The sequence below is a fragment of the Mizuhopecten yessoensis genome, unplaced genomic scaffold (assembly GCF_002113885.1).
Source record: "Mizuhopecten yessoensis strain PY_sf001 unplaced genomic scaffold, ASM211388v2 scaffold716233, whole genome shotgun sequence".
In the NCBI taxonomy this organism is placed as follows: Eukaryota; Metazoa; Mollusca; class Bivalvia; order Pectinida; family Pectinidae; genus Mizuhopecten; species Mizuhopecten yessoensis.
Window position 1 is genome coordinate 232,933 of NW_018480014.1, and position 26,531 is coordinate 259,463.

Consider the following 26,531-nt stretch of genomic DNA (forward strand, 5'->3'; position numbering starts at 1 on the left):
GACTTGGGTGCCCACTGACCGCTACAGACTTGCGTGCCCACTGACCACTACAGACTTTAGTGCCCACTGACCACTACAGCCTTGAGTGCCCACTGCCCACTCCAGACTTGAGTGCCCACTGACCCCTACCGCCTTGAGTGCCCACTGCCCACTCCAGACTTGAGTGCCCACTGACCACTCCAGACTTGAGTGCCCACTGACCACTACAGCCTTGAGTGCCCACTGCCCACTCCAGACTTGAGTGCCCACTGACCACTCCAGACTTGAGTGCCCACTGACCCCTACAGACTTGCGTGCCCACTGACCACTACAGACTTTAGTGCCCACTGACCACTACAGACTTGAGTGCCCACTGACCACTACAGACTTGAGTGCCCACTGACCACTAGGGTGCCCACTGACCACTAGGGTGCCCAGGCCATGACCACTTTGTTGAAGGCTACAAACACTCCTTTGTTGGGTTTGCTGTAAACATGAGACATGATACTTTTAGTTGAATTGTAAAATAAAATGATCCTTTACGGTAATTGACATTCTTTATATAACGTTGCCTTCTTACAGAATTGATAGAGAGGAAATATGGAGAATTACAGTAAGGACTTTTACAACAACAAAAATTTCCAGAAAAGATTTACTGTACAATGTGTTCTTTGTTTCCTTAACCCTTTCACCCCTATGTAACACTAGTAGACTCTACCATATATTGATCTGGATGAGTCCATTATGGTCTACAGTGGTGAAAGGGTTAATGGATGCCTCTGTAGCTGTGATCGCTAATCAAGCAATCAAGCATAAGATTCCGACCACTCTCTTTCCTAAAAAGTTTGGTTCGATCCCATGCGGTGACGGAAAAAGAGAGTGAAGTATGATGGAGTTAGTTGGTATCCTTCCGATGGTACAGTGGTTTTCCCCGTGGGTTTTCCTCCACCACGAAAAATATAATTTGTTCCCTTAGCGGCGTCGTAATAAAAGCTCTACAGAGCTAATGTTTGTTGTTGACAATTGTACACGACGTTAAATAAAGATTATTATTATATTATATTATTTGATTCCTTAATATAAACCCTTCAAGACAAACAAATACCTATTTTCTGTACTCTGTTACAAAATCGAATTATGATTTACCCAGATTTTTTTTAACAGGAAACTTACCACTTAAAGTAACGAGCACTCTCAAAGGTGCCATCATGCTTTCCCTCTGAAATAAAACAAAATCACATTAAGCACTGGAAAACTGAATGACAATAAAAGAAACTGTATCAACATTACATTTTTTTTTTCTTTTTCTACCAGATTAAGAGAATTGTCTCCATTTTGCACTTCTCTCTTTCTTTCTCCATGCCTAATCCCTCTGTTTCTCTCTCTCCTCTACCACATCCATATTGCTATTCTCTGCTGGACTCAGTCTATACCTCTCTCTATACCCCTCTCTTCCCTTCTGTTTCTACTATCACATCCATCCTACACCCCTCTCTGTGGTATCTATACCTCCTTCCTATTTACTCTCCCTTCTTCTTCATTCTCTACTTGCCTCAATCATCATTCCTCAAGCTATTGCCCTTGCTGTCCTTCCACACTCATATTTCTGTATAGTAACCTTCACTTATCTGCCATCTGTCCACATTCACATTTCTGTTTCTGTCCCAGTAACCTTAACTTATCTCCCCTGCCATCTGTCTACATTTATATTTCTGTCCCAGTAACCTTTACTTATCTCCCCTGCCATTCGTCCACATTCACATTTCTATCCCAGTAACCTTTACCTTTCTCCACTGCCATCCTTTCACTCTGACATTTGTGTTTCTGTCCCAGTAACCTTTACTTATCTCCCCTGCCATTCGTCCACATTCATATTTCTATCCCAGTAACCTTTACTTACCTCCCCTGGCATCCGTCCTCATTCACATTTCTATCCCAGTAACCTTTACTTACCTCCCCTGCCATCCGTCCTCATTCACATTTCTATCCCAGTAACCTTTACTTATCTCCCCTGCCATCCTTCCACATTCACATTTCTATCCCAGTAACCTTTACCTTTCTCCACTGCCATCCTTTCACTCTCACATTTCTGTTTCTGTCCCAGTAACCTTGACTTATCTCCCCTGCCATCCGTCCACATTCATATTTCTATCCCAGAAACCTTTACTTACCTCCCCTGCCATCTTTCCGCTCTCACATTTCGGCTTTTGTCCCAGTAACCTTTACTTATCTCCCCTGCCATCTTTCCACTGTCACATTTCTGTTTCTGTCCCAGTAACCTTTACTTACCTCCCCTGCCATCCTTCCACTCTCACATTTTGGCTTTTGTCCCAGTAACCTTTACTTATCTCCCCTGCCATCCTTCCACTCTCACATTTCTGTTTCTGTCCCAGTAACCTTTACTTATCTCCCCTTCCATCCGTCCACATTTATATTTGTGTCCCAGTAACCTTAACTTATCTCCCCTGCCATCTGTCTACATTCACATTTCTATCCCAGAAACCTTTACTTACCTCCCCTGCCATCCTTCCACATTTATATTTCTGTCCCAGCAACCTTTACTATCTCCCCTGCCATCTTTCCACTCTCACATTTCGGCTTTTCTCCCAGTAACCTTTACTATCTCCCCTGCCATCCTTCCACTCTCACCTTTCTGTTTCTGTCCCAGTAACCTTTACTTATCTCCCCTGCCATCATTCCACTCTCACATTTCTGTTGCTGTCCCAGTAACCTTTACTTATCTCCCCTTCCATCCGTCCACATTTATATTTGTGTCCCAGTAACCTTAACTTATCTCCCCTGCCATCTGTCTACATTCACATTTCTATCCCAGAAACCTTTACTTACCTCCCCTGCCATCCTTCCACTCTCACATTTCTGTTTCTGTCCCAGTAACCTTTACTTATCTCCTCTGCCATCGTTCCACTCACATTTCTGTCCGAGTTCTTCACCTACCTTCCTTGTCTAGTTCCACTCCAAGGTAAACATCATTACGTCCAGGCAGGTGACCCACAAACTTGACTGTCCCTTGACTAAGTTTACCTCCCTGTCGGGAGAACTTCACAACATCTTCCAAGTGGATATCACCAGGGGTGCGTGGAGAAAAGGGGCGTAACCCTGTCGTTAATGTCACCAGGGAACTGTAAACAACCACCATTAACAGTGAGAAATACAAACAGATCCACCGAACAGAAATATCAACACTAAATATTTAATGTCTTTTTTTCTTTTTAGCATCAGGTATATAACATGTGTACAACAAAGTGTAATTTTGTAAGTCTGAACACTTTAGTGTATCAGGATAACAATATGGAAGAAAACAAAACCCTAAAGTTTCAATGTTTCAGCTTTCCATGTATGGAAAACACAATGTCCTCATTATCGGAACAAACTTATTTTATGAGACCCAATTATACAAGCTGAACTTGATGAACCTAAATTAAGAGATTTCTGTTCATCCATACATCTATACTGAATCATGTTGGATATTTTTACTATTTATGATAACTTATAAACTGAATCACCTCAATAAATATAAACATAATTCTACACTGCATTTGTAGAAAAGTTGAATTTTAGCCATCAACCTGTTATCATTTCATGGAACTATTCTAAGACTCAGATCAATAAAGTTAATGTGGCTAGTTGTTTTAGGAAGATTCCACGCCATGTCTGAAACCACTCCACATGATAAAAAAAAGATCATGAAAAACCAATGCTGATATATATCATTATATGCCAGAAAATCAGTATATATGCATGCTTTCTGTTATCATGCTTGTTATTCAACCTTCGACCTTTTTCCACCTATGTTCAAAGAAAAGGTATGTCAGCTTCAAAAATTGAGGTTATGTAACCATATACCGTTTGCCTTGGAACATGTGATTATATTTAGAGATTTTCATTTTCATTTATATAATACAACTAACATAAAAGATGTAATAGATACAAATCTCAAAATAAGGTATACAAAATTTGTTTTGTATGTCACGAAAGATCTTAAATTTTAAAAATGTATTAACTTTAATTTAATTGGGGGAAACTTTGGGAGTTTTAACTTATGTAGAGACAATATTAGAATTGACACAAAAATTGCGACATTGTATTACAACATCAACCAACAACAACAACTATAGGTAGAGAAGAGTCGGTGGTTTTAATGTTTAATTACAGAAGGTAACGTCACATTCTAGCATAAATTAGCGAGTTAAAACCCATATACCACAAAAAGCAAGCAAATTATTGGACAGATAAAGCTAAGAATGACGGAACACTTCCACAACATCGTAACAAACAAGTACCCAGGTGCAGCCATTTTGTCATGGTCACAACCAAATGCGCTCTTGAGAAGTTCTATATAAGCTTCATCGTACAGAAGATTGTCTGTGCTTGGAGCAGAAAGGCCACTGAAAGTAGGTCATAACAAATTATGTGGGTTTTTTTCTAATATTAAAAAAAAATATTCCTACTTATTGTGTAACACATGTGTATGTAATGCATAGCTCACTGCCATAGTTTGGACACTGCGGAAAATTAATGCATAAACAGTTGTTATAATAATAAATAATAATGAAATGTACTACTTAAAATACCCTTACTACAATGACAGAAAATAAATTTCCATTCTCTATGTTCATAGCATAAAAGTTACAGGAATTTTGCGGTCAATATCATAACAGTTCATTTATTTTTTATCAAAATATTTTGAAAAATATACCCTTACTACAATGACAGAAAATAAATTTCCATTCTTTATGTTCATAGCATAAAAGTTACAGGAATTTTGCGGTCAATATCATAACAGTTCATTTATTTTTTATCAAAATTTTTTGAAAAAAAAAAAAAAAAATTTTTTTTATCCAAGCCAACAAAAACATTATGCAGCCATGCAGTATGACTGGTGTGCCGACACCAATCTGACCACTATCTATAAATAGTTTTACATACATATTACACAAGATTATCTCGGTTTCTTGTTTATGCAGGGTCTGGTTTATACAAGTTTCTGGATTATACAGGATTTGATAAACACTGGTTAATATGTACTGATAAAGCGACACTCAGGCAGCAAGGATCAGATGGAGGATTGATCACAGTGTTATCAAGACTAAGCTGTATGTATCACATTTAAATAGGGGGACCAATCATTTCTAGGCAAGCTGACATATTACCACAAGGTACCTTACATGCTGATCAAGCTGACATATTACCACAAGGTACCTTACATGCTGATCAAACTGACATATTACCACAAGGTACCTTACATGCTGATCAAGCTGACATATTACCACAAGGTACCTTACATGCTGATCAATATCAAATGTGTGACAATGAGCCACAACAAGTGATTTTCAATATATTAAAAAAATCTAATGAATAATTGTGAATATGAAAAAGGAAAAGGTCACTCTTCTAGAAAGCCTAAAGCGTGCTTGCATGGAAATTTGATACATAACATGAAAATGATTTAAAACTGTTTTAGTAATGATACAGGAATTGATGTTCAAGGATTGTTTTAATGTAGAGAATATGTAAACTTGAAAACCTGATAGTTTTGCATTAAACTTTGTGCTGACAACATTAATGTCATTCTGTGCAACACATAGAATCACAACAAAGGGACACTACTCTCACACAGTGATAGAATCACAACAAAGGGACACTACTCTCACACAGAGGCGATCACCAACCTTCTGTAGTAGGTTTGATGCATAAACGGTACTGACTCTCTGAAAACATTAATGATCACTCCGTTATTACACCGAGCATTGGACACCCACAGTAGCATTATATAAAACATACAGTTAGGTCAGACTCTCCCCACCCTGGTCCAGCCAGAAAATTATTACAACTTATCAGAATACGTCTGCGATCTAAAATTAAATATTAAGTTTTGTTTTTTGAAAAGAGAATAGAGAATTAATTTTGATTTTGATTTCAATGCAAACTTGAGATCAAATGACACTGGTCCCTCTTTCTCTTAAACTCTGTGATGGTATGATCAGGTAGTTATATTTACAGGTAATTGAGGCCATTTTATCTCTAAATGTAGAACGAATGAATTTTATTTCTTGGTAAGACTTCACCGCTCATTATAGCTTACACTGCTATACATATTCCTGATTATATATTTTACACAAGATTACATGTCTTTGTATAAATCTGTCTGATTCATTTAAAAAAAAAAATCATCTTAATGAATAAAACATTTAATTACAGTTATATAATGTATTCATGCCATGTTAAGTTTAGTTTTAGAGGATACTGGCCCTACACCAAAAGTCACCACTACAGTAGATAACACAAGTGTACACTTCACCCACTAGATGTTGTTACCTCAGTGTTTTATAACAGACTGGCGTTAACTAGCTGTACCCAGAGCCTACCTAGACAAGCAGACAGACTTACCTGGAGGATGCTGACAGCATGTTCTTATTGTGTTGGGTAGGTATTACCCCTGGTGTGATTGACCTGAACCCTGCTGACCCAGTCAGAGGACATGTCTTGCTGAAGGTTGGCCTGTCACCACTCTTAGTCGGGGCTGAAGGATGGGACCGCCCCAGACTTCCTGGGGGTGCAGACCTTTTCCGTAGCTCTAGAAAAGTTACATACGTAAATATAATATCAAAATCTAGACTAACACCACTAGGACGTTCATAAATTTTCACATGAAGGATATTTGTCCTGAACCCTTTCACCCCTAAATATATTTAGTAAACTCTACCATGTTTTGATCTGGATGAGTCCATTGTGGTCCACAGTGGTAAAAGGGTAAAAGCCAGAATCCAGTAATAAAGGGCACCATGATAGTTATACCACAGGACATTTAAGTGAGATAGCTTTGTAAAGTCAGTTTAGTCAACATATTGTCAACATGGTTAAATTCACATATTGTTCTAAAAAATAAACGAAAACCCTTACGATTAAAACTCAAATGTGTATAACCAAATCAAAACATCTGAAAATAAGTTTATACATCATGGGTATTAATTGGATAACTCTGTATTAACTAGATAACTACCCAAGGTACATGCATGCTCAGATATTAATATAACTTGGATAATGTAATGTAATGAGACCAGCTATCACTGAATTCTGTAGTGTTTTCTGAGGACAAAACAGTTTCTTATCTTTGGCTTTAGTGTATTCCCCGACAACACTATACAACCATAGTGCCTTCACTGCTTGATGATACATATGTCCCCACTGTCAATGTCCTCAGCAGACTACACAATAACTACTATAATGCACCAACCATATACTTTGATCACCTACCTCGTCCATCTGCAGATTTTGACCTCCGCCTCAGACTCGTGATCTGTTCATCAATGTCGTTGGCAGAGGAGTCGGATCCTTCCGAGCCTAGTGAGTCGTGTCTCCGACGATGTCTACGGTGAGTAGAGGAGTTGTGGCGCCGGTGTAGTTCAGATCTTTGTGGTGATGGTGGTGCCATCTGTTTGTCAAATGGCTGAGCGTTTACGAGGATATCTGTTCCTGTGTCACTCTCGTCAGCTTTGTCATCAGCGTAGGTTTTCTTCCTCAACACAGTGTAATCTGAAGGAAGTCATAAAGAAACTTCAAATATTCTCTTAAAAATTGTTCAGTATCTAAGCTAGAGGTAGTTTCTGTTTTACTCAGTAGGTGTAACACTTGACTGCTATGCAGTCCAGTCATTCCCCCTTTTGGGGTAATGTTTAATTAATTATCAAAATAAGCAACAAATCTGCATGGGATCCAAATTAATTGATTCACTTTTTTTCTCTCATTTCTATTTGTAACCAAATTATTCACTTGCTTAGTCCCCCACATTTGAATGGTCTAATGCTATCACTGAAACAGTTACCAGTAAACAAGGTCTAATAAAATCACTGAAACAGTTACCAGTAAACAAGGTCTAATGCTATCACTGAAACAGTTACCAGTAAACAAGGTGACAAATCTTTTATCTATGATTTGCTTGTATTGGTGTGCACTTGAAAATTTAAGCTGATCTACAACAGTATATTGTGTGAATCTGTTGTCCAGATATGGAACAGTGCTATATTAATCCTGTATGTTGTCTGCTTCTAGTTATAAATTTATTAGGCACTTTATATCAGCATATAATCTCAATGCTTAAAACATTTTCCTGTCCATAAATATCTTAACATTGTAATATCACCAAGCGTACTAGAATACCGTAGTATACAAATGTAATATTCACAAATCTGAAGTAGATCCTTGTTTGACAAAAGCTGTGTCAACACTATACCAATGTGTCTGGTTCCCCGTCAATACAAATGAACGACACACAATGAATCCTGCACCAACAGTATGGAACTGTACTATACATTACAGATACCTGGTATGTAATGCATATAAATTATAAAGTAAGTAGTCCTGGGCCTGAGAAATTCACAACAGTTGTCATGGCGTGGAACAGCCTGACATTTGAACACACAAATGGGCAGCATTAATGTTTGTATTGTATGTACCACACAAGGGTGCATTCATTTCTGTATCAAATAATCGATGGTAAAATATTTAACTAGAAAATGCAACAATCATTTCACCTGACATAGTGTCTTTGTGACCAGACCTAGTGTCACCTTTGAATTGGCCTCACTTGTCCTCATATACCTTTGTACTATATCACAGTAACTACCCACTAAAGGATTCACAACCCTTTAGAACAGTTTGTGTGCTTTATTCGGTCAACATGTTTGGACTGCTCAGTGCAGCTATCACCCGGACTATAAAACATGTTTGAAGTGTATTTATCCTGAAGAACTGACATCAAAGTCTGGTTCCTCCTCATGTCTTACATTGGCAGTACATACAACTTAAAATTGCTTCCGACGTTTTACATCTTTCACTTTGAGCTTTTATTTTTTAGACTGATAGGTCATGAAATATGACTTAAATGTAATGTTTTTTTCGTCTCCTTCCAATGCCCTTGTACCTACCTCCATCATATTTTAGACTGATTGGTCATTTAATATGACTTTAACGTGGCATATACACCCCGTACTGTTTTTGTTTTCCTCCCCTCGTACCTACCTCCATCATATTTTAGACTGATTGGTCATTTAATATGACTTTAATGTGGCATATACACCCCGTACTGTTTTTGTTTTCCTCCCCTCGTACCTACCTCCATCATATTTTAGACTGATTGGTAATTTAATATGACTTTAACGTGACATATACACCCCGTACTGTTTTTGTTTTCGTCCTCTCTCCCCTTGTACATTTTTTAGACTAATAGATCATTTTATATGACTTTAATGTGACAGATACACCCTGTAATGTTTCCCTCCCCTTCCCCCTGTATCTTACCTCTATCTGTCTCCCTCCGGTCGTAGCTGTCTTTAGATCGGTACTGAGGGGGTGGTCCTACATCAGACCTTGGGAACCCAGCAGTCAGCACAGCGGTCGAGTCGCTACGCTCGGAATTTGTTCGTCTGTGGAGTTCATCTGTCAAAAAATAGTTTATCAACATCAAAGTCACAGCCAATAATGCCAATTAGCACTTTATATAAAAAGCAGTTAAAAACATATTAAAATGTAAACAAGATATTTTGTTCAAAAGGAGATAAAAAAAAGTATGTTTAGAACAACACACATCTATGGACAGTGTGGTCGAGCTAAGATTCTAGATGTGCACATCACAATAATAACAAATTGAAATGTTTAAATTACTCCAAAACATCTACCTATTTTTGAATAAGAATGAGTAGTACAGAATACGTGAATGTTTCACTGTATTGACACTAAGGTCATCACCCACGTTTCTATCTGCTGTAGACCTTTACACAACAGTCCATCAACAATCTAGGATGGCTGAACCTGATCATCTGAGCAGTCGTCCACTTTATCATACATGTACATTGCATTGTAATTTCTGTTCCTAATAAGATCATGTAAACCTGTAATTATGTCAAACATATGCTATCATGATGTTATTTATGATTTGTAACCAATTCATATTTTTTTCCATTCCATCAGTATTTGATCACGTCACAAATATTATTTAATGTTAAATTCAATTTCGATAAAATCTATTGATAAAAAAAAATATTAACGGAAAAAGAAGATTTTGTTTTTACATTTTTACCAACAATGCCAAATCAACATGCATTTGACTATGTGCTGGAGGTACAAACTGTAAGCTCCGGAGTTTAGCATGCAGCATACTAATCATTACATATAGGATTACCTACATTAGTATATAATCACATGCTCCATACACAGACTGGGCTGTACCTATGACAGCAAAACAATATTTCTTGAAAAATTCCCAAACTCCTTGTATAAGGAGGACATTTTTGGTTTCTTAATGAGTAACAGTTAAAGTTGGCAAGTGTGATCAATATTTTGATACCTCTTTAAGATTGCATAGCACATTAAAGTTCACCTCTATTGTGAAATATAACTGTTTTCATCCAAAAACCAAGAATATAATTTTCCTTTTTTCTTTATATAAATAAAGGCATCCTTGAATAGATCGTCCATTCTTCCACCATAAAGTGTTGATGAGAAGGATGCTGTATAAGATAACGTTACGGCTGTTGACATAAACAATAACAAAGCCCAATGTCTGATATTTTTCACTTTATATATGTTCTCTGATTGGCTGGCTTAAGTGTGGAAATAAAGAAATTATTTGTCACAAAAGACAAATATTATAGTATGATAAATTGTTATTGTTAAACACAATTAAAAACCCAACAATAACAAATAAACATGTTAAACCTTTCCCAGTGAATAATTCCACCACCCAAATACATTCCAGTCTCTGTGTAAATAGTCACACTACCAAACTACATATCATCATATAGCAGTAAGTGTATGTAAATAGTCACACCACCAAACTACATATCACCATATAGCAGTAAGTGTATGTAACCATGACTTTCTTTAATGAATCTTGAATCTTTGCTATGGTATGTGTGGAAACAAAACAAATCAGAGTTTGTAATTTTTAGTGAAATTTCATTCACTACATCACAAAGACAAGGAAACCAGACTATTGGAGCCAGACACGAAGATATGATATTACACGACGTCCATAAAGTCAGGTTTTACTGTAGCTGTGGCGTACCAAAAAGATCATTGAATGTTTTCATTAACAATCCTAAAACCTAACATCTATTATGATGATCATAACATATTCAAATAAGATATGAGCATATTCCATACACAACCAAGCTTGATACTCCAATCCATCACCAAAGTCCCACAGATTTCCCCACCTACAGTTCATGGTATGTACATGTTGATGAAGATCGCAGATGAATGGGCCTTTTTGAGTTTGTAATACGGCCATACACAAATTTATAAATGAATGGGCCTTTCTGAGTTTGTACTACGACCATACACAAATTTATAAATGAATGGACCTTTCTGAGTTTGTAATATGACCATACACAAATTTATAAATGAATGGGCCTTTCTGTGTTTGTAATACGGCCATACACAAATTTATAAATGAATGGGCCTTTCTGAGTTTGTAATAGGACCATACACAAATTTATAAATGAATGGGCCTTTCTGTGTTTGTAGTAAGACATACATTTTTAATGAAATAATCAGCTTATAATTTTGTGTCAGCATCTCCAACTAATGACATGACCGTAGCAGAGTTATGGTCTCAGAAGGTTTACATAGTGGCAATGCAGAGCATATGTAAATATACGTATATTTGGCAAAAATATATGTCTTGTGATATAAATGCAAAAATAAGTCTTGTGATATTTCATATAATAAGCATGCAGTGTAACAACATATATTTTTACTTAAAAGGAACTTGTAGAGATTTCTATCTACCCACACACACCACACAGAGTTAGGGAAAGGGCTACAAGTACAGATATAGCAACAAATTCAGAATCCCTGATACAACCACAGCAGTCAAAAATACACCTCTGTATACAATGTTATACATGTATCATAAATTTGATTTGATTTTTTAGCTCAAGGATTCTAAATTAGTAACATTACATTAAGATAAACCTGAACAAATACACATAATATGGTAAACAGTTTAGGCTTTATAGCGGATTAAGCTTATATAGCAGAAAACGACAAAGGGTATATAATAATATATATATGTAAATATGGGAAAGCACACAATGACCTACATGGTTTAAAGGTCAAAAGTTCAATCTACCATTTAAATGGAAAGGATATACAACTGGACAGTATAAATATAAAGTTTATAGCAAGGAATAAGCACACAACATGGCCAGTCACTAACAGTGATCAGCACTCCGGTCAACCCCGCCAACAACACAGCAAATCTAGGTGGTTACATATCTGGGTAAGTGTATAAAAATTGCTAGAAGAAAAACCAGTGTGCACATTTAGACCTACCATCCCACCCATACACTGGACGTGGCAATTGTGCGCTACGAGGTCGTGAAACATGGTGATGGTGACTCGATGGTGGTGGTGATGCAGCTCGGCCCTGCGGGACCGACCCAGAGTAGCGCCGCTCTGGGGCATCTCTGGAGCGCCCTCTAGAGTGCACATGAAGATCTGCTTCGGAGCGCCCCCTAGCATGGGCAGCATGAAGATCGGCCTCAGATCGTGACCATTCTACAAACGTGCGAGGATATACGGAATAGCCTCTTAGTACAAAGTCAGAGTCGGGATTTGTATAGTAAATATTTCCCAACATTATTAACCCTGTAGCCAACAGACACGGCCTTTACATAGTTAGAGTTCAGACACAGCCTTTACATAGTTAGAGTTCCAAAACATTTCTTTCACAAACATACAGGTGTATCCATGCCCAAACATGCAATGGACACGTTCACCTCCGCCTTAAACCTAAATACCAACAGGTATAACAGTAATACACAACCACAATGTTTGCTTAAACCCCACAATCTACTTCAGTTGTACGAGGACCTACACCATACAACACAGCAGCCATATAGCGAAATAGTCGACACCAAATATACCAGCACCATGGTGTCAGACAGCACAAATCAAATATTTATAGGTAACACACACACATCAAATGTTACTCAGGCCGTGAAAAGCAGCACCATCCTCTATAAAGCAGTTACTTATTGATGCCTGAAAAAACGACATTGCTATACACCTGTTATAGTCCAGGTCAGGGGTCGCTAGGGTGGCTGTTAGTGGTCTCAGATCAATATATCCATAAAAAAAAGTATTTGAAAGCTTACAACTGATCCACCTACCTTTAACAATAAACTGGTCTAAATGTATGAATGGGAGAGCTTAGTATGAAAATGAAGGGGTGAATAGACCTTTAAATCCCTAAATTCTCAAATACATATACTTAATGCATTCCACAAACATTATACACATTAAAAACAAGGATATTGTGATTTTTGCAGAGGAGGGCTTATATATTCCCAGAGTTCTTAATCCTTTAAAATGTAATACTTCTGTTTGTATGTCTAATAACAGTACAGGAGTCAGTGGCAAGGTGATCTACAACTGTTTTAAGGACGAGAGGGCTACAGGAAGTAGAAGTAGACTAAATCTGACAATATTACTCTGTGAAGCATTATCACACATACAGGACCGATCAGGATCATTTTGGCAATGACAAAAGTTTTCTTCCTCAAAATAAAAGTAACTTCATTATAATAAACTAATAATAATGTCAGAATCCACTTTTAGAATTAAAAATTTCTTCCAATTTTGTGACTGCATTTTACATTTTCTGAAATATATATATATATATATGCATATCTTTTGTTTTTAACTTGTTAGAACCAAAGTAATGAGCTTGCTGAGAAGGTCTGAGCTATACTTCTAGTTGGGATCATTAGACACTAAGGAGAATACAGTGTTAGTTATAAGCCAAACCAAAGAATTCTTATAATGGAACTGATTTGGTGCTGGAGTTGATGAATGGTTATCTATACAATACCATGGATATATAAATAAACAAGATATACATATGTAGTCAGTCATCTTCATAGGCATAACACAATATACACATACACTTTTACATAGAGATAATATTCCTGAAAAGGAATACTCAATGTATTCATGATCCTAGCACATCACTATTTTCTAGCTTTCTATTATTGGCTACACCTAGGTAACCTGTTGATTAACTTGTAATGATGATTCTATATTCAGAACTAATAAATGAGCTATTCAATCAAATATAGCTGCTAGTCAATATTTAATATTATTTTCTAACCAAACAAAAATGTGTTTAGACACCTACCCCGTTTGTCTCCTAAGGAGCTTTGCTGTGTCAGCTTGAGTAGTTCGGAGTAAGACGTTGTCAGTGCTCGGTATTCCGTGCCCGTAGAGTACTTCTGACCTTCCACAGAATAACTGTCTTTCAGACTCCTGTCTCGTTGGTCAGACTTGTCCCTGTTACTATAACTTTGTTTGTCAGGTGCTGTTTGCTTGTCATATTGTGTCAAACCTGAACTGTCTTTCTCACCAGAGGTGCTGCCACCATCTGGCCTTGACCTGTAACCTTCTGATCTTGACCTTTCTGTAAAGTCCGGGTCATATTTATCTGACCTTGACCTAGATAGCTCATACTGTGTAAGTTTGTCCAAAGGAGGATCGTACCTATATTTAGAATCCTCTTGGTGACTGGTACTCTTGTAATGTCCGTTAGATTTGCCCTCCGTACTGTTCAGCTTATATGGCTCTCTCTCTGACAACGATCTATATTTATCTTCTTTATCCACACCACTTTTGTATCGTTCTTCTTTCTCCAATCTATAAAATCTGTCATCCTTTTTCAGACTACTCTTCAAACCCTCACTTTTTTCTAAACTTCTCCTAAACCGGTCTTCCTTTTCGTAGCTACCCCTATGTCTATCCTCCTCCATTACCTTCCTGTAGGTCAAGTCCAGATCTTCTCGACTCAGCAACTTCTCCTTGGGTAGAGGAAGCCGTTCTGATTGGGTCAACCTATCTTCAGAATAACGTAATTTGGTGATTTCTGGTTGGCCAAGTCGATCATCAGCATACCTTAATTTGTGTTCTGATTGGCTGAGCCTGTCATCAATGTAACGTGATTTTGACTCATCTTGTTTTGGGCTCACCCCTTCTAGTACCTTTCGAATTTGAGTGACCTCTTCCCTGAATGCAAGATTTTCTTCATGAAGTTTATAGTTACGTTCTTTGAGGGCACGGTTGTCATCTTTAAACTGTTGAACTTCGACCCTGAGTCGGCGGTCCCCATCACCATACCCTTGTTCCCATAATGTAGAAATCTGAAGAAAAAAATAATGAAACCAAATCAGGAAATGGAATCTTTTAACTTGAAGTTTTAATCATCAGTTGTAGGTCTGGTGACTTGTTGTCTTCTCTAGAAGTCCTGACTAATCGTAGTCCAACAGACATGTAATATCAGACCAGACGACCGGATTACTAAATGGCAATGCTTCTAGGAAATATATCACGAAAATATTATCATTTTTGTTTTTTATACGATTCCCATGATTCCTCCTAAAATATTACATTCATTTTTATTTACCTTGTCATGTAGTCTGCGATTCTCTGCTTGCAAATCTACTAGATTTGTGTCCTTGAGTGCAGCAAACTTTTCATTTTCGGCCTCTAGGTCCTTACACTTTTTCTCGACACTAGAGAGCTCGGCGACGGCAGACTCGTTGGCCTCCTGAAGGTCCTGTACATGGCTCTGTAGCTCCTCTACAATGTTAGATGTAACCATAGTAACCGTATGTTAGCTTGATATGTTTACATTTCTAACAATAAGCAACACAGAAAAAAATAAACTGCAATGAACGAGATATTCTCTAGATCTAGGTAAAAAATGATTTTTGTTCATATGAATAACTATAGGACTTACCAATTTTCCTCTGGAGGGCATAGGGATTGTTGGGACTGTAGTTACTTAGTCCCATACCATCACCATCGCCGTTCTCAGTCTGACCCATCTCCTCAAGACGGTCCCGCAGTTTGACCACTTCTCCAGCCAGGATCTCTTTCTCATCCATGAGATGGTTATACTTCCTCTCCCACTGTGAAACAAAGGTTGAGGTCAAATAAAGGTCAAATAAGTACAGCATCAAATATCAGGATTCAAAGAAGAATTACCAGTGGATCAAAAGGGTCATAGATCAAACATCAAATGGTATATATTTGTTTATTACTCCTTATTCAAAAAAGACCTAAAGGGTTCCATAACTCATTCAGAGACATACAGAACTTTGAAGTCATCCAATGTGGACTAACAGTGTTTATAAGGATACTGTGCATGTATTTTATTGCTTTCATATTTCACAAGTTAATATTTTAGTGAAATCTCTCAAATGTTATAACATATGTTGTGTAGACCTACCTCAGCAAGGTTTCCACGGCTACCTGGAGCCGCCCGATTCCTTGCCAGCTCCAACTCCTCCTTGAGCGAGTTGTTCATCTCCTTGAGGTCACTTGCTTGGATTGTCACTTCTTTGACCTCCATCTCACGACTGCCCAACAACTTTCGCAAGTTTCGGACAGTGTCCTCCAGCTCCTGAATCCTCCGGCCATGGATGTCCTAAAGGGACAAAGGTGATAGATAAGTAAGGAGAAACTTTTTAACCCTATTACCATTGCCTCATATCAATTCATATGACTTTGCTAAATAACATCATGTAATGGGATGCTGTCATGAAATCACGGGAAAATGCACAAATCACAGCACTGCATGGTGTTCTCCCGTATTTTGTTATAAATTGTGCTACTTTATGTAGTAAAGTAAAATATAAGATGCAATTGATCCGATTCCAACTAATGTTAGCAAATTCACTGAAGCTCTAGGAATAACTTTAAAAAAAACACATTTCACAACAGTCCTTTCTTAAGATAAGCTATCGTCTTTAAAGTCTGCAATCTTTGAAGTATACGCAGTTTAATAAATCAATTAAGTTATCTTAATGTTCCAATATAGACAAATGGACATGAATTATGGCAGGTTATATATGAGAACTAATGCAGTGGCCATAGGATCATTAAACAATGATGGCACTTGTCCATCTTACAGTATAATTTTAGCAATACTATATCAACCCTGTCTTTGGTCCTGTTTACAGATTAGTTATATTTGGCTGAAGTTATATGCTTATAATAATGATTACAGTTAGTACTAGTACTATCCATTCAAGATGGACTGACGATTCCATCAGGTTCTTGAAAATTAATTCAATCTCTTTTTGAAAAATAAATATTACACATTTCCAACAATTTTAAATCTGTAATATGAAAATATTCCAGACCTCTGTCTGATAGGTAAAAACATTAAAAAAGGCTAAAAATAAAAGGGGGAAAAAAGATTTGTTTAAAATGATACATACCATATACTTCATCTTTAAAAATAGTTAGACACAAACATCCATTCCCACAGGAACACTAGCTAACCATGCTAGCGTTGTATAGAAAACACTACATACTGTTATCTCCTAGGGTCCATTTGAACTGAACATGTTTAGCGCGCTACAGCCAAAAACAATGCATCCAACGCCCTTCAATTTGTGTCATGTTTTGACACATTCGTTCAGGACCATGAAAGAGTAACTGTTCATGGTACCCTAATCCTTTTATCCCTGTAAACCTATTTAGAATGACCCAAATCAATAGAAATTCAGATCTATTGTTGTGAAATGGGGGTAAACCATTTAAATAAATATTTGTACTAACAATGGACCGTTTGTCAATGTGGACACATATTACTGAAATTGTGCGTGGGTACATACCCAAACAAAATCAATCCCCGAAACGAAAACTATATGTACACTTTACCGAGTGTGATACTTGACATGCAAGTTTATGTTCAAACACTGAGGGTAATCAGTTTTGTTAGAGTAGCTATTCACCCATTAGACCGGTCTGTAATAGTACGGTACTGTTTAAATAGGTAATGTAACCTCCTACAATGAAGGCTATTTATTCATCCAGTACACACGCCTGTAATTATCATCGTCAATTATTAATCCCCTACTTTTATAGCCTGTGTATCTTTTATGTAATGTTTTATATTAATATTTTCCATACCGTTGATAATTAATCTTCAGTACAATACCATTTTTGCAATCTTATGAGGTTTGCATACAAGAATGCTGTTTTGATTACATTCCGGAATTTCTTCAAAAATACAAAACAGCATGAAAATCATTGCATCTTATACTATGTTACTATGTTTGAGCATATACCGTACATATTAAGATGTTAATTTGATCTTGCTTATCATGTCATACAATGACTAAACATCAACTTACTTCCTGTTCCCCATTGACATGGTAACTGTTCGCAGCAGAGGTTGGTGTGATAGTGCGAGTACTTGACCTTGAAGAGGCTCCTGACCTTAGGGCTGATCCCGTAGCCAGGGGTGACATTCGGGCCCCTGGGGAGCCAGGTACTCGAATGTGGTTGTCTGGGGTCATGCTGCGTTTCTCTGCTTGCAACCTCTGCTGTGTGTTCATCACAGGTAGGCTAGCTGCACTTGCTGACCTTTCACCCCTATCTGACCCTGGCCTGACACCTGAAGTTATTGGGGAGGTGGCAGGTATCTGTTGCTGCTGGGCAGTGGGAGTTCGCCTAGAGTCACTTCTGTCAGAGAAATACTGTGAAAGCTCCTGCTCACTGGTAAGACTTTGAGGACGACTTCCAGAGCCTTGGCTTCCATGGTAACTTCGTGGACTTCCAGCGGCAGAGCCATGGATACTACCCTGCTCTTGACTTCCTTTAAGAGAACCCTGATAGCTCCCAGGGCCATGGTAGCTCCCAGGGACAGGACTCTCGCCAGCAGAACCATGGAAACTAGCAGGTGCTGGACTTCCTGTTGCAGAACCATGGAAACTAGCAAGTGCTGGACTTCCTGTAGCAGAACCATGGAAACTAGCAGGTGCTGGACTTCCTGTAGCAGAACCATGGAAAGTAGCAGGTGTTGGACTTCCCGTAGCAGAACCATGGAAACTAGCAAGTGCTGGACTTCCTGTTGCAGAACCATGGAAACTAGCAAGTGCTGGACTTCCTGTAGCAGAACCATGGTAACTGCCAGGTTTAGGACTTCCTATTGCAGAGCCATGGTAACTGGCAGGTGCCGGACTTTCTGCAGCAGAACCATGGTAACTGGCAGGTGCAGGACTTCCTGTAGCGGAACCATGGTAATTTCCAGGAACAGATCCATGATAACTGCCAGGAGTTGGTGAGCCATTGAGGACATCCTGACTAGTTTTTCTGATCACATCCTCACCTGGTTGAGGTGTCTGTCTTGCTGACGAATGAGTGGATTTTACAGGTGTCTGTCTGGCTGAGCCTGACTGGGACCCAGGATTGTCCAACATTGCTATGGGTGTAGACTGCCCCAATACATCACCAACAAAGGTTGGACTCTGCTTGTCCGACCCATAATAGGAGTTGACAGGGGAGCGTGTAGGCGTCAGTTGTCTGGTCAGCACATCCTTTATAGCTACTTCTTCCTGAGGTGTATGTCTTGTCAAGTCAGAGTGAGAGTGTACAGACCCAGACCTCTGTTCAGTAAAGAAGTTGTTGATTACATCATCAATTGGTGTATGTTTACCTGATCCATTAAGGGCAGGTTCATCTGACTTTAAGGGTGACCTACGATCTTCACCGCCATAAACATTTGATGGTGTCTGTCGTGAGGGACTTCCTGCAGACTTATTTTCAAAAGATGAGTGGTGAGATGGTGGTATGCTGGAGCGCTCCACCTCATCCTCTATCACAGAGGCATCCAAACTTCCTTTCACAGAATTCAGCTGATCATTATTATATAAATTAGCTCCACCATCTTGGAATGATTCAGCTGCATTGTCTCCTAGTGGGCTTTGCCGCCCAGTGGTAGTAAAGTCATTGTCATCCTGAGGCTCTGGTTTTGCAGCCATCTTGGCTTCCATGTCAAGATTATTGATGGACTGTGTCATTGTGAGTTGCTGACGGATGAGTTCCTCGTACTTGTTGGAGATATGGATGACTGGGTCTAATCTACCGTTGGAGTCTGACCCCCTATATTGGGAGTGATCTGTATTTCTGTCCCGATACCCATCTACAGCATCAGATTTAAATGGCGAGGACACAGGTCGATCTGTCTCCCCCTCATCATCAATCACATCTGGAAAACAAACCAAACAAAAGGTTTACTTAATCATCATAATGTGGTTAATAAATATTTGTAGTGAATTTTAGAGTTTAAGTAGACATGATTATCATTATACTACAACGTAGCAAACTCAATGATTCATTTAATGTTTGTAGTAAGAGCCCTGTGCTCTCAGAACGTATCATATTCTTAGAACAACATAACCAGAACAGACCATTTTTCTGACAACTATGTAGATTATGGTGAAGGGACTTGATTCTTAATTAAGACAGAAAAAAAGGGAAAGTGTCCATTTGGTTAGATATGGCTAACCTTATAGTGTCACACCAGGATTTGAAATATGATTTATTTTAAGTTGTGCTTATTTTTACATTATTTTTGCATGTAAATTACCAAGTTTAAGCTTCATGTTTGACAACTTAAGAATATTACCCCAAGGGGCTGATTGATTCTTTTTCTCTTACCCTGTTCTCCCATTGTGTATCATATACACCATGGAATGATAATGTTACAGGCTAAATGCATTGTTGACGTGACGTCATCGTATTTTTGACGTGACGTCATAATATTGTTATAGATAGAGGAATCCCCTGTCTCAACCCACGGGTGAGACAAGGATATCTCACAACGGGAAAAGTGTTGATAAACCTGTCCAGGGTAAGAGAAAATAACAATGCATGCATTGAGATACTGTTGTAGTAACTCTGATTTATTGCATAGTTCTGGGTTTTTTTAAATTCATGGGATCATTAATTCTAATGAAAAGAAAGTAAGATAGCATATAAAGGGACAGTTTCTGTTATATCTTTCCCGATGCACGATAAATCCAGAATGTAATTTCAGAAACCAAAATGTCTGAATAAAAGAGAACTACTAATGCATTAATCTTATAAGAAAAATCTTGTTTCAACGTGCAGAATAGTTCAATAGATAAATATCAGAATAAACAGATTCATAAAGGCCTGATGTATATTGATTTTCTACTTCTTGGGGTTTACGGAGATTTTCCAGTAGATGAATATTTAGGGATCAGTGATTCAAGAAGCCTAACATTGATTTGTTGTGTGATTGTGAGTAAGTATTCAGCGCTATAGGTGTGATAACACTATATATAAGACATTTGATGTACAGTACCTGCAGATAAACTATATCTCATTCTATAATACTGTATATCAATACAATACCTGCACCAGAACAATGTTACAAACACACTCTGGGTCTAGCAAACTCACAACAACTCAATTCATCCAAGATTGCAAATAAGATTTTGAATTTTAAATCTATTTTCAAAAAAAAAATGTGTTTCTTTATACTAAGTAGAGGTCCAACAGTTAAGTAACGGAGTAGTCTAGATGGAATCTTTCTTTATCACCTATCCACCGGGAGATATTTGTTTACAGATAGGTCTTCAAACAAAAGGAATGTCAACCCTCCAAATCGACCCTGTCTCAGCGAGACATTAGAATTACACATTGTCACTGAGATAATAATCTTCACACATAGACTGTCAACTCTAAAAAGTCCTGTAAGAACATGTTTGAGAAAGAGATTGTTTCTCGTCGATGCAAATAAGTTAACAAAATTAATAGACAAAATTTAATTGTTTGAATGAAAAACTAAAGACATGCTTCAAATCCTTGTGTTGTGCATAAATATCAATATATAAAAAAATTTAAATAATTTTCTTTCTACCAAATTTTTCAGTTTAAAAAGGCGTGGTTCAATTTTCAATATAGAGAGTAAAATGTGCCAGCTTTTCTTAAACTATCTGCCATATTATAGTTTTCCAAACTAATTACCAATGTGATTTTGTATTACTGTATGATTTCTCATATAAATTATCAAACAATCTTTTATTAATGCTCCTAAAATGAAATCATAATTTTCAGTAAGCGTGTTAAACATTAGATACACATCAATATCAGCAATGTCTATTGATGATGTAGGTACATATCTTTACAGCAAGGTAGGCTAAAGCAAATGATGTGAATGCATAGATCTTAAGTGATGGCAAACTTCAAACCATTCATAGACATGACCCACCAAACAGAGTCCACAACACTTACCACTGAGCCAAAGAACCATAAATTAGGCATTTTACAATGTTTTTACTTTAGCAAAAGCTCTGATCACATACAAAAATATATCAACCTTTCATAAAACATTAACATCCCCATAACCAAGGTAACTATTACAACATTTCTTATGTTAACGTGGAACAATATCAACCTGTACCTGGAACCAGTGATTCTGTATCATTATTTAGGAGGTGAACAACTTTTAATTAATAATTCCTCTTCACCTTCATCCAGAAAAGTAATTCTTGAATTAATTTTTAAAATCAAAACATCTTGATTAAAGTGATTTAATTTGATGACATTGAATTTCAGGAACTGACGATTGACAATTCCAATTTTAGTATCCAGAAATCTCATTATTTAGGAATTTAATTTCGAAAGCATCAAGATTAACAAAGTTCAACATTAACAGCACATACAATTGTATCAAACATTTAAAAGCTGTGTAAACGTAAAATCACAAAATCAACTATTTATTAAACCAGTGACATCAAAGACTTGTTACCTACCTGGGAGACACTCCCTACTCATGACTGTTATAAACAGCAAAAGTGCTAATTATGATCACAGAAATATCACAGAAATATCACAGGAAGTAACAGTTCCATTCACACCTGAATAAGTGTTTTAAATAAATCCAGTTTTTGTGATTTTCTGCGACAAACTGTTCTGTGTATGGTACAATGTTTAATTTTAAAGTAACTGTTGGTAAAAATTCAACACATTGTTGTTGATTTGTTTAATATGAACACTTAAACCTGTTCTGTCCAATCACATAATCCATCCAATTTATTGCTGTGTGTTTTTAAGATTACAAACATTGCCAGTGCAAAGAGAACCGTCGACCCATGAAGTTGGCATTCAGCGATTTTCCATGTTTAATTTAGTGGTATCAGGTCAGTTGTGATCTTGTGATTACGACGGTAGATAAACTTGGTTTGTGCCCACCTACTACACAGGGTACGTAGTGCAATTAACAGCTAATTTCTGATCATTTGTTTGTAGAGATTCGGGCTGATTTGGTAGGTCAATCCTGGATCGTTGGTCGAGTAGAGTGAGCTCTATCCTCTACTGTAATGCGAGTCAAGCAATGTATTCTATAGTTGAGAAATAATGATTTTTTTGAGTTTCCATAGATCATTGCCATTCCTGTCCTAGATCTGTTCATTTATGTTGTGTCATCCTTGTTAAGACACTTTGTGATACTCGATAGAGAATCCTGCTGATTTGGTATGTTATATCCTTGTGTTCGTGATTCGTCCTGCAAGCTCATATCCTTACTAATCACACATGAAGATTTATCATCACAGTTTGTCAATATTGCGAATTATACATGGTACTTCCACATATCTGCATCTTATTCTAGGAGTATGGGTACCCAGGACCTGTAGAATCACAATTTAGTTTTGAAGTAAAGCCCTATTTGAAACTGGTCCTCCTTTTACGATTACAACTTTTATTACTTATGATATAGTGGTAAAATAAACATGGTATGTGGTGTCCTGATTTAGTGTCCTAACTGACTGGTCACTACTTCCCATCCCACACCAGACTGGGTCATTAGGCCGTTATATGACACTTCAATAGATATACAGATCAGCAAATATTGACCAATATGATGTGGTATCCAGCACCATGGTCAATAGGATCAAATTGACAATTGATCAACAATTGACCAATGGTCAGTTTTAACCTACTAACTATAGTGCATGACACATTGCACCTGACCAAAATCCAACTATACATGTACAAAAAAGTCAAGACTACCAAAAATAGTTTAATTAGTTATGGAGCTCAACTAGGTAAAATTAGCTTATTTGGAGGTGACATCATAACATACTTATGTCACATGACACTATGGACTGGTCAGTGAGAAGTGAAGATGTAGACCATGAATTTGACAGGATGACCAATGAAAAGGACAAAGTGAATGCAAACGAATGCAGATATGAAGCAGATTGAACCTTTTTGTTGACGAATGATTCACATTAATATGTGTGCAACAAGGGACAGTGGATTCACATTACATAACAACAGAGGGTGGATTACATTACATAACAACAGAGAGTGGATTCCCATTACTTAACAAGGGAGATTGGATTCACATTACATAACAACAGAGAGTGGATTCACATTACTTAACAACGGCGAGTGGATTCACATTACTTTACATGGGAGAGTGGATTCACATTTCTTAACAAGAAAAGTGGGCGAGGAATTACTTACAGTAAGGAACTGTAAAGAGAGGGGAGATAAATCAATCAGTTTTAGATGACAAAGAAATATTCATAAGTTTTATACAGTTCTTTTTACACTTACAGTTAATAAAATTCAAGTTTTTTGTTTTTTACTTTTTAATTATGTTAAAAATTAAATTAATTGCTTTCTTCTAGCTTATAACAATACAAAAACAACTTAACAACTTTTATAGACAACAAAATAATAAAACATTTAGACATACCCCAGGTAAGAAATGTTCCTTCCGTCTCAGAAGATAATTTATTATTAAATAAAACCTGAATAGTAACCATTTTAGGTGTTTGCATAATTTAAACATGTCACTCATATGTATTGATCTTGTTTTAAAAAGAGAACTTGAAAGTGTTCAAATGACCTTAAAGTGTCATACTCTTCTCAAGTAAAACTTTATGGTATAAAAAATTGAGAAAATCAATCAATAGATAAAGAGAAAATCAGCTTACAATATCACAAAAACAAAATCAATAATTTGTCAGGTACGTTCAGAAATTCCTTGAGGATATTAATACCACCATTAAAATATTCAAGGACACCATGAAGTGCATTAAGAACTTTCAATATGAAAATCAATATTTTTCCAACCAAGAAGGTAGCCTGTTTCAGCATTTGTTATAAATATAAGGGCATCAAATACTGTATTTCATGTAAAAATACCCCCATCTTCACAGATAGACTTAAATTCTTTTATGACTATAGAAAATATACTTCAATTAACATTGAAACCATCAGCTCTTATTTTACTCAAACAAGTCCCTTTATCATCTAGAGAACTAAAGAAAACAATTGCAGGTAATTGAAATCAAATTGTGAAACAGAAACATATTTGTTTAGTGAATGTGTCACCCTAAGAAAGATTGTCTTGTAAGACCAGTCAACAAGTTAATTAATTGATTGACTTAAATAATATACATGGCAAATTTGGCAATTTGAAAAACAGTGCCCTGTGACTTATATGTTCCTTCATCTGTGATATAGTATATAATGGGTGCTTAAAGTTTATATGTGGTTATTTTAGCAAACACTCAGAGAAGATTATAATGGAACATTAAATGAGTGAATTGGTATGAAAAATTGTGATAATTAGCTTAAACAAGAGATCTGTAGAGAATGCATCATGTAAGATACATGTATACACACATTGAAACACAGAAGGTGTATTGAAAAACTGTGTAAAGGCATTGTAGGTCTTTGGAAGTTTTTAAACACTTTTCATGTTTGTGACCTTAAGAGTACATCAAGGCCATTTATTTGAACAGATATGATAGTCCTTGTCCGATTACGCTACATACCAATTATCATCACTTTAGGATTCCTCGTCATTTATAATAAGTTGTTTAAAATATTTAGACATTTTACTTATGTGATCTTGAAATCAGGTCAAGGCCATTCTTCTGAAATCTCTCTACTCTAGCAAACCACAGATAAATAATATGAAACTATGCATTATATTTCTTCAGAAGAATTTTTTTTCAAATTTTTACATATTTGACTCCTGTAATATTCAAAGATACAAAGATCATTGATTTGAAAATTTGATAGTTCTTGATCTCGACAGACCTAATATCATGACTCTAAACCTTATGTTTCTAAAGAAGAAAAAACTTGATACACATTGGATGATGCATTATAAACTCAAATTTTGTAATCAAAATGAAAGATTACATATTTGAGTAAATCAACAATAGTCTGCTCAATGCAAAAAACACAAACAATTCCACAATATTTTTTAACAGGATGATGTACAATGGTTTTATAAAGCAGTATGATGTACAATGGTTTTATAAAGCAGTATGTTGTACAATGGTTTTATAAAGTAGTTTGGTGTACAATGGTTTTATAAAACAGTTTGGTATACAATGGTTTTATAAAACAGTAAATGTACAATGGATTTATAAAGCAGTATGATGTACAATGGTTTTATAAAGCAGTTTGGTGTACAATGGTTTTATAAAGCAGTATGGTGTACAATGGTTTTATAAAGCAGTATGTTGTACAATGGTTTTATAAAGTAGTTTGGTGTACAATGGTTTTATAAAACAGTTTGGTATACAATGGTTTTATAAAACAGTAAATGTACAATGGATTTATAAAGCAGTATGATGTACAATGGTTTTATAAAGCAGTTTGGTGTACAATGGTTTTATAAAGCAGTA

At 36.7% G+C, this 26,531-nt stretch overlaps 1 protein-coding gene across 9 annotated transcripts in view; it reads right to left on the reverse strand.

Moving 5' to 3' along the window:
* Positions 1-206: 206 nt before the first annotated feature.
* LOC110442231 overlaps positions 207-26,531 on the reverse strand; it is a 39,827-nt gene continuing 13,502 nt past the window's right edge. For 2 of the 9 annotated variants that reach the window (XM_021485729.1, XM_021485730.1), the window contains exons 5-19: positions 22,629-22,652; positions 18,198-20,053; positions 16,283-16,480; positions 15,791-15,962; positions 15,455-15,630; positions 14,180-15,191; positions 12,334-12,558; positions 9,298-9,435; positions 7,255-7,533; positions 6,388-6,574; positions 5,670-5,708; positions 4,281-4,385; positions 2,935-3,119; positions 1,153-1,198; positions 207-465 (exon numbers count right to left, since the gene is read on the reverse strand). In XM_021485729.1, the coding sequence (XP_021341404.1) occupies positions 405-465; positions 1,153-1,198; positions 2,935-3,119; positions 4,281-4,385; positions 5,670-5,708; positions 6,388-6,574; positions 7,255-7,533; positions 9,298-9,435; positions 12,334-12,558; positions 14,180-15,191; positions 15,455-15,630; positions 15,791-15,962; positions 16,283-16,480; positions 18,198-20,053; positions 22,629-22,652 (4,703 nt within the window). In that variant the 3' untranslated portion in view covers positions 207-404. The remainder of the gene's footprint in view (positions 466-1,152; positions 1,199-2,934; positions 3,120-4,280; positions 4,386-5,669; positions 5,709-6,387; positions 6,575-7,254; positions 7,534-9,297; positions 9,436-12,333; positions 12,559-14,179; positions 15,192-15,454; positions 15,631-15,790; positions 15,963-16,282; positions 16,481-18,197; positions 20,054-22,628; positions 22,653-26,531) is intronic. The other 7 variants (XM_021485731.1, XM_021485732.1, XM_021485733.1 and 4 more) reach the window with 7 other exon arrangements.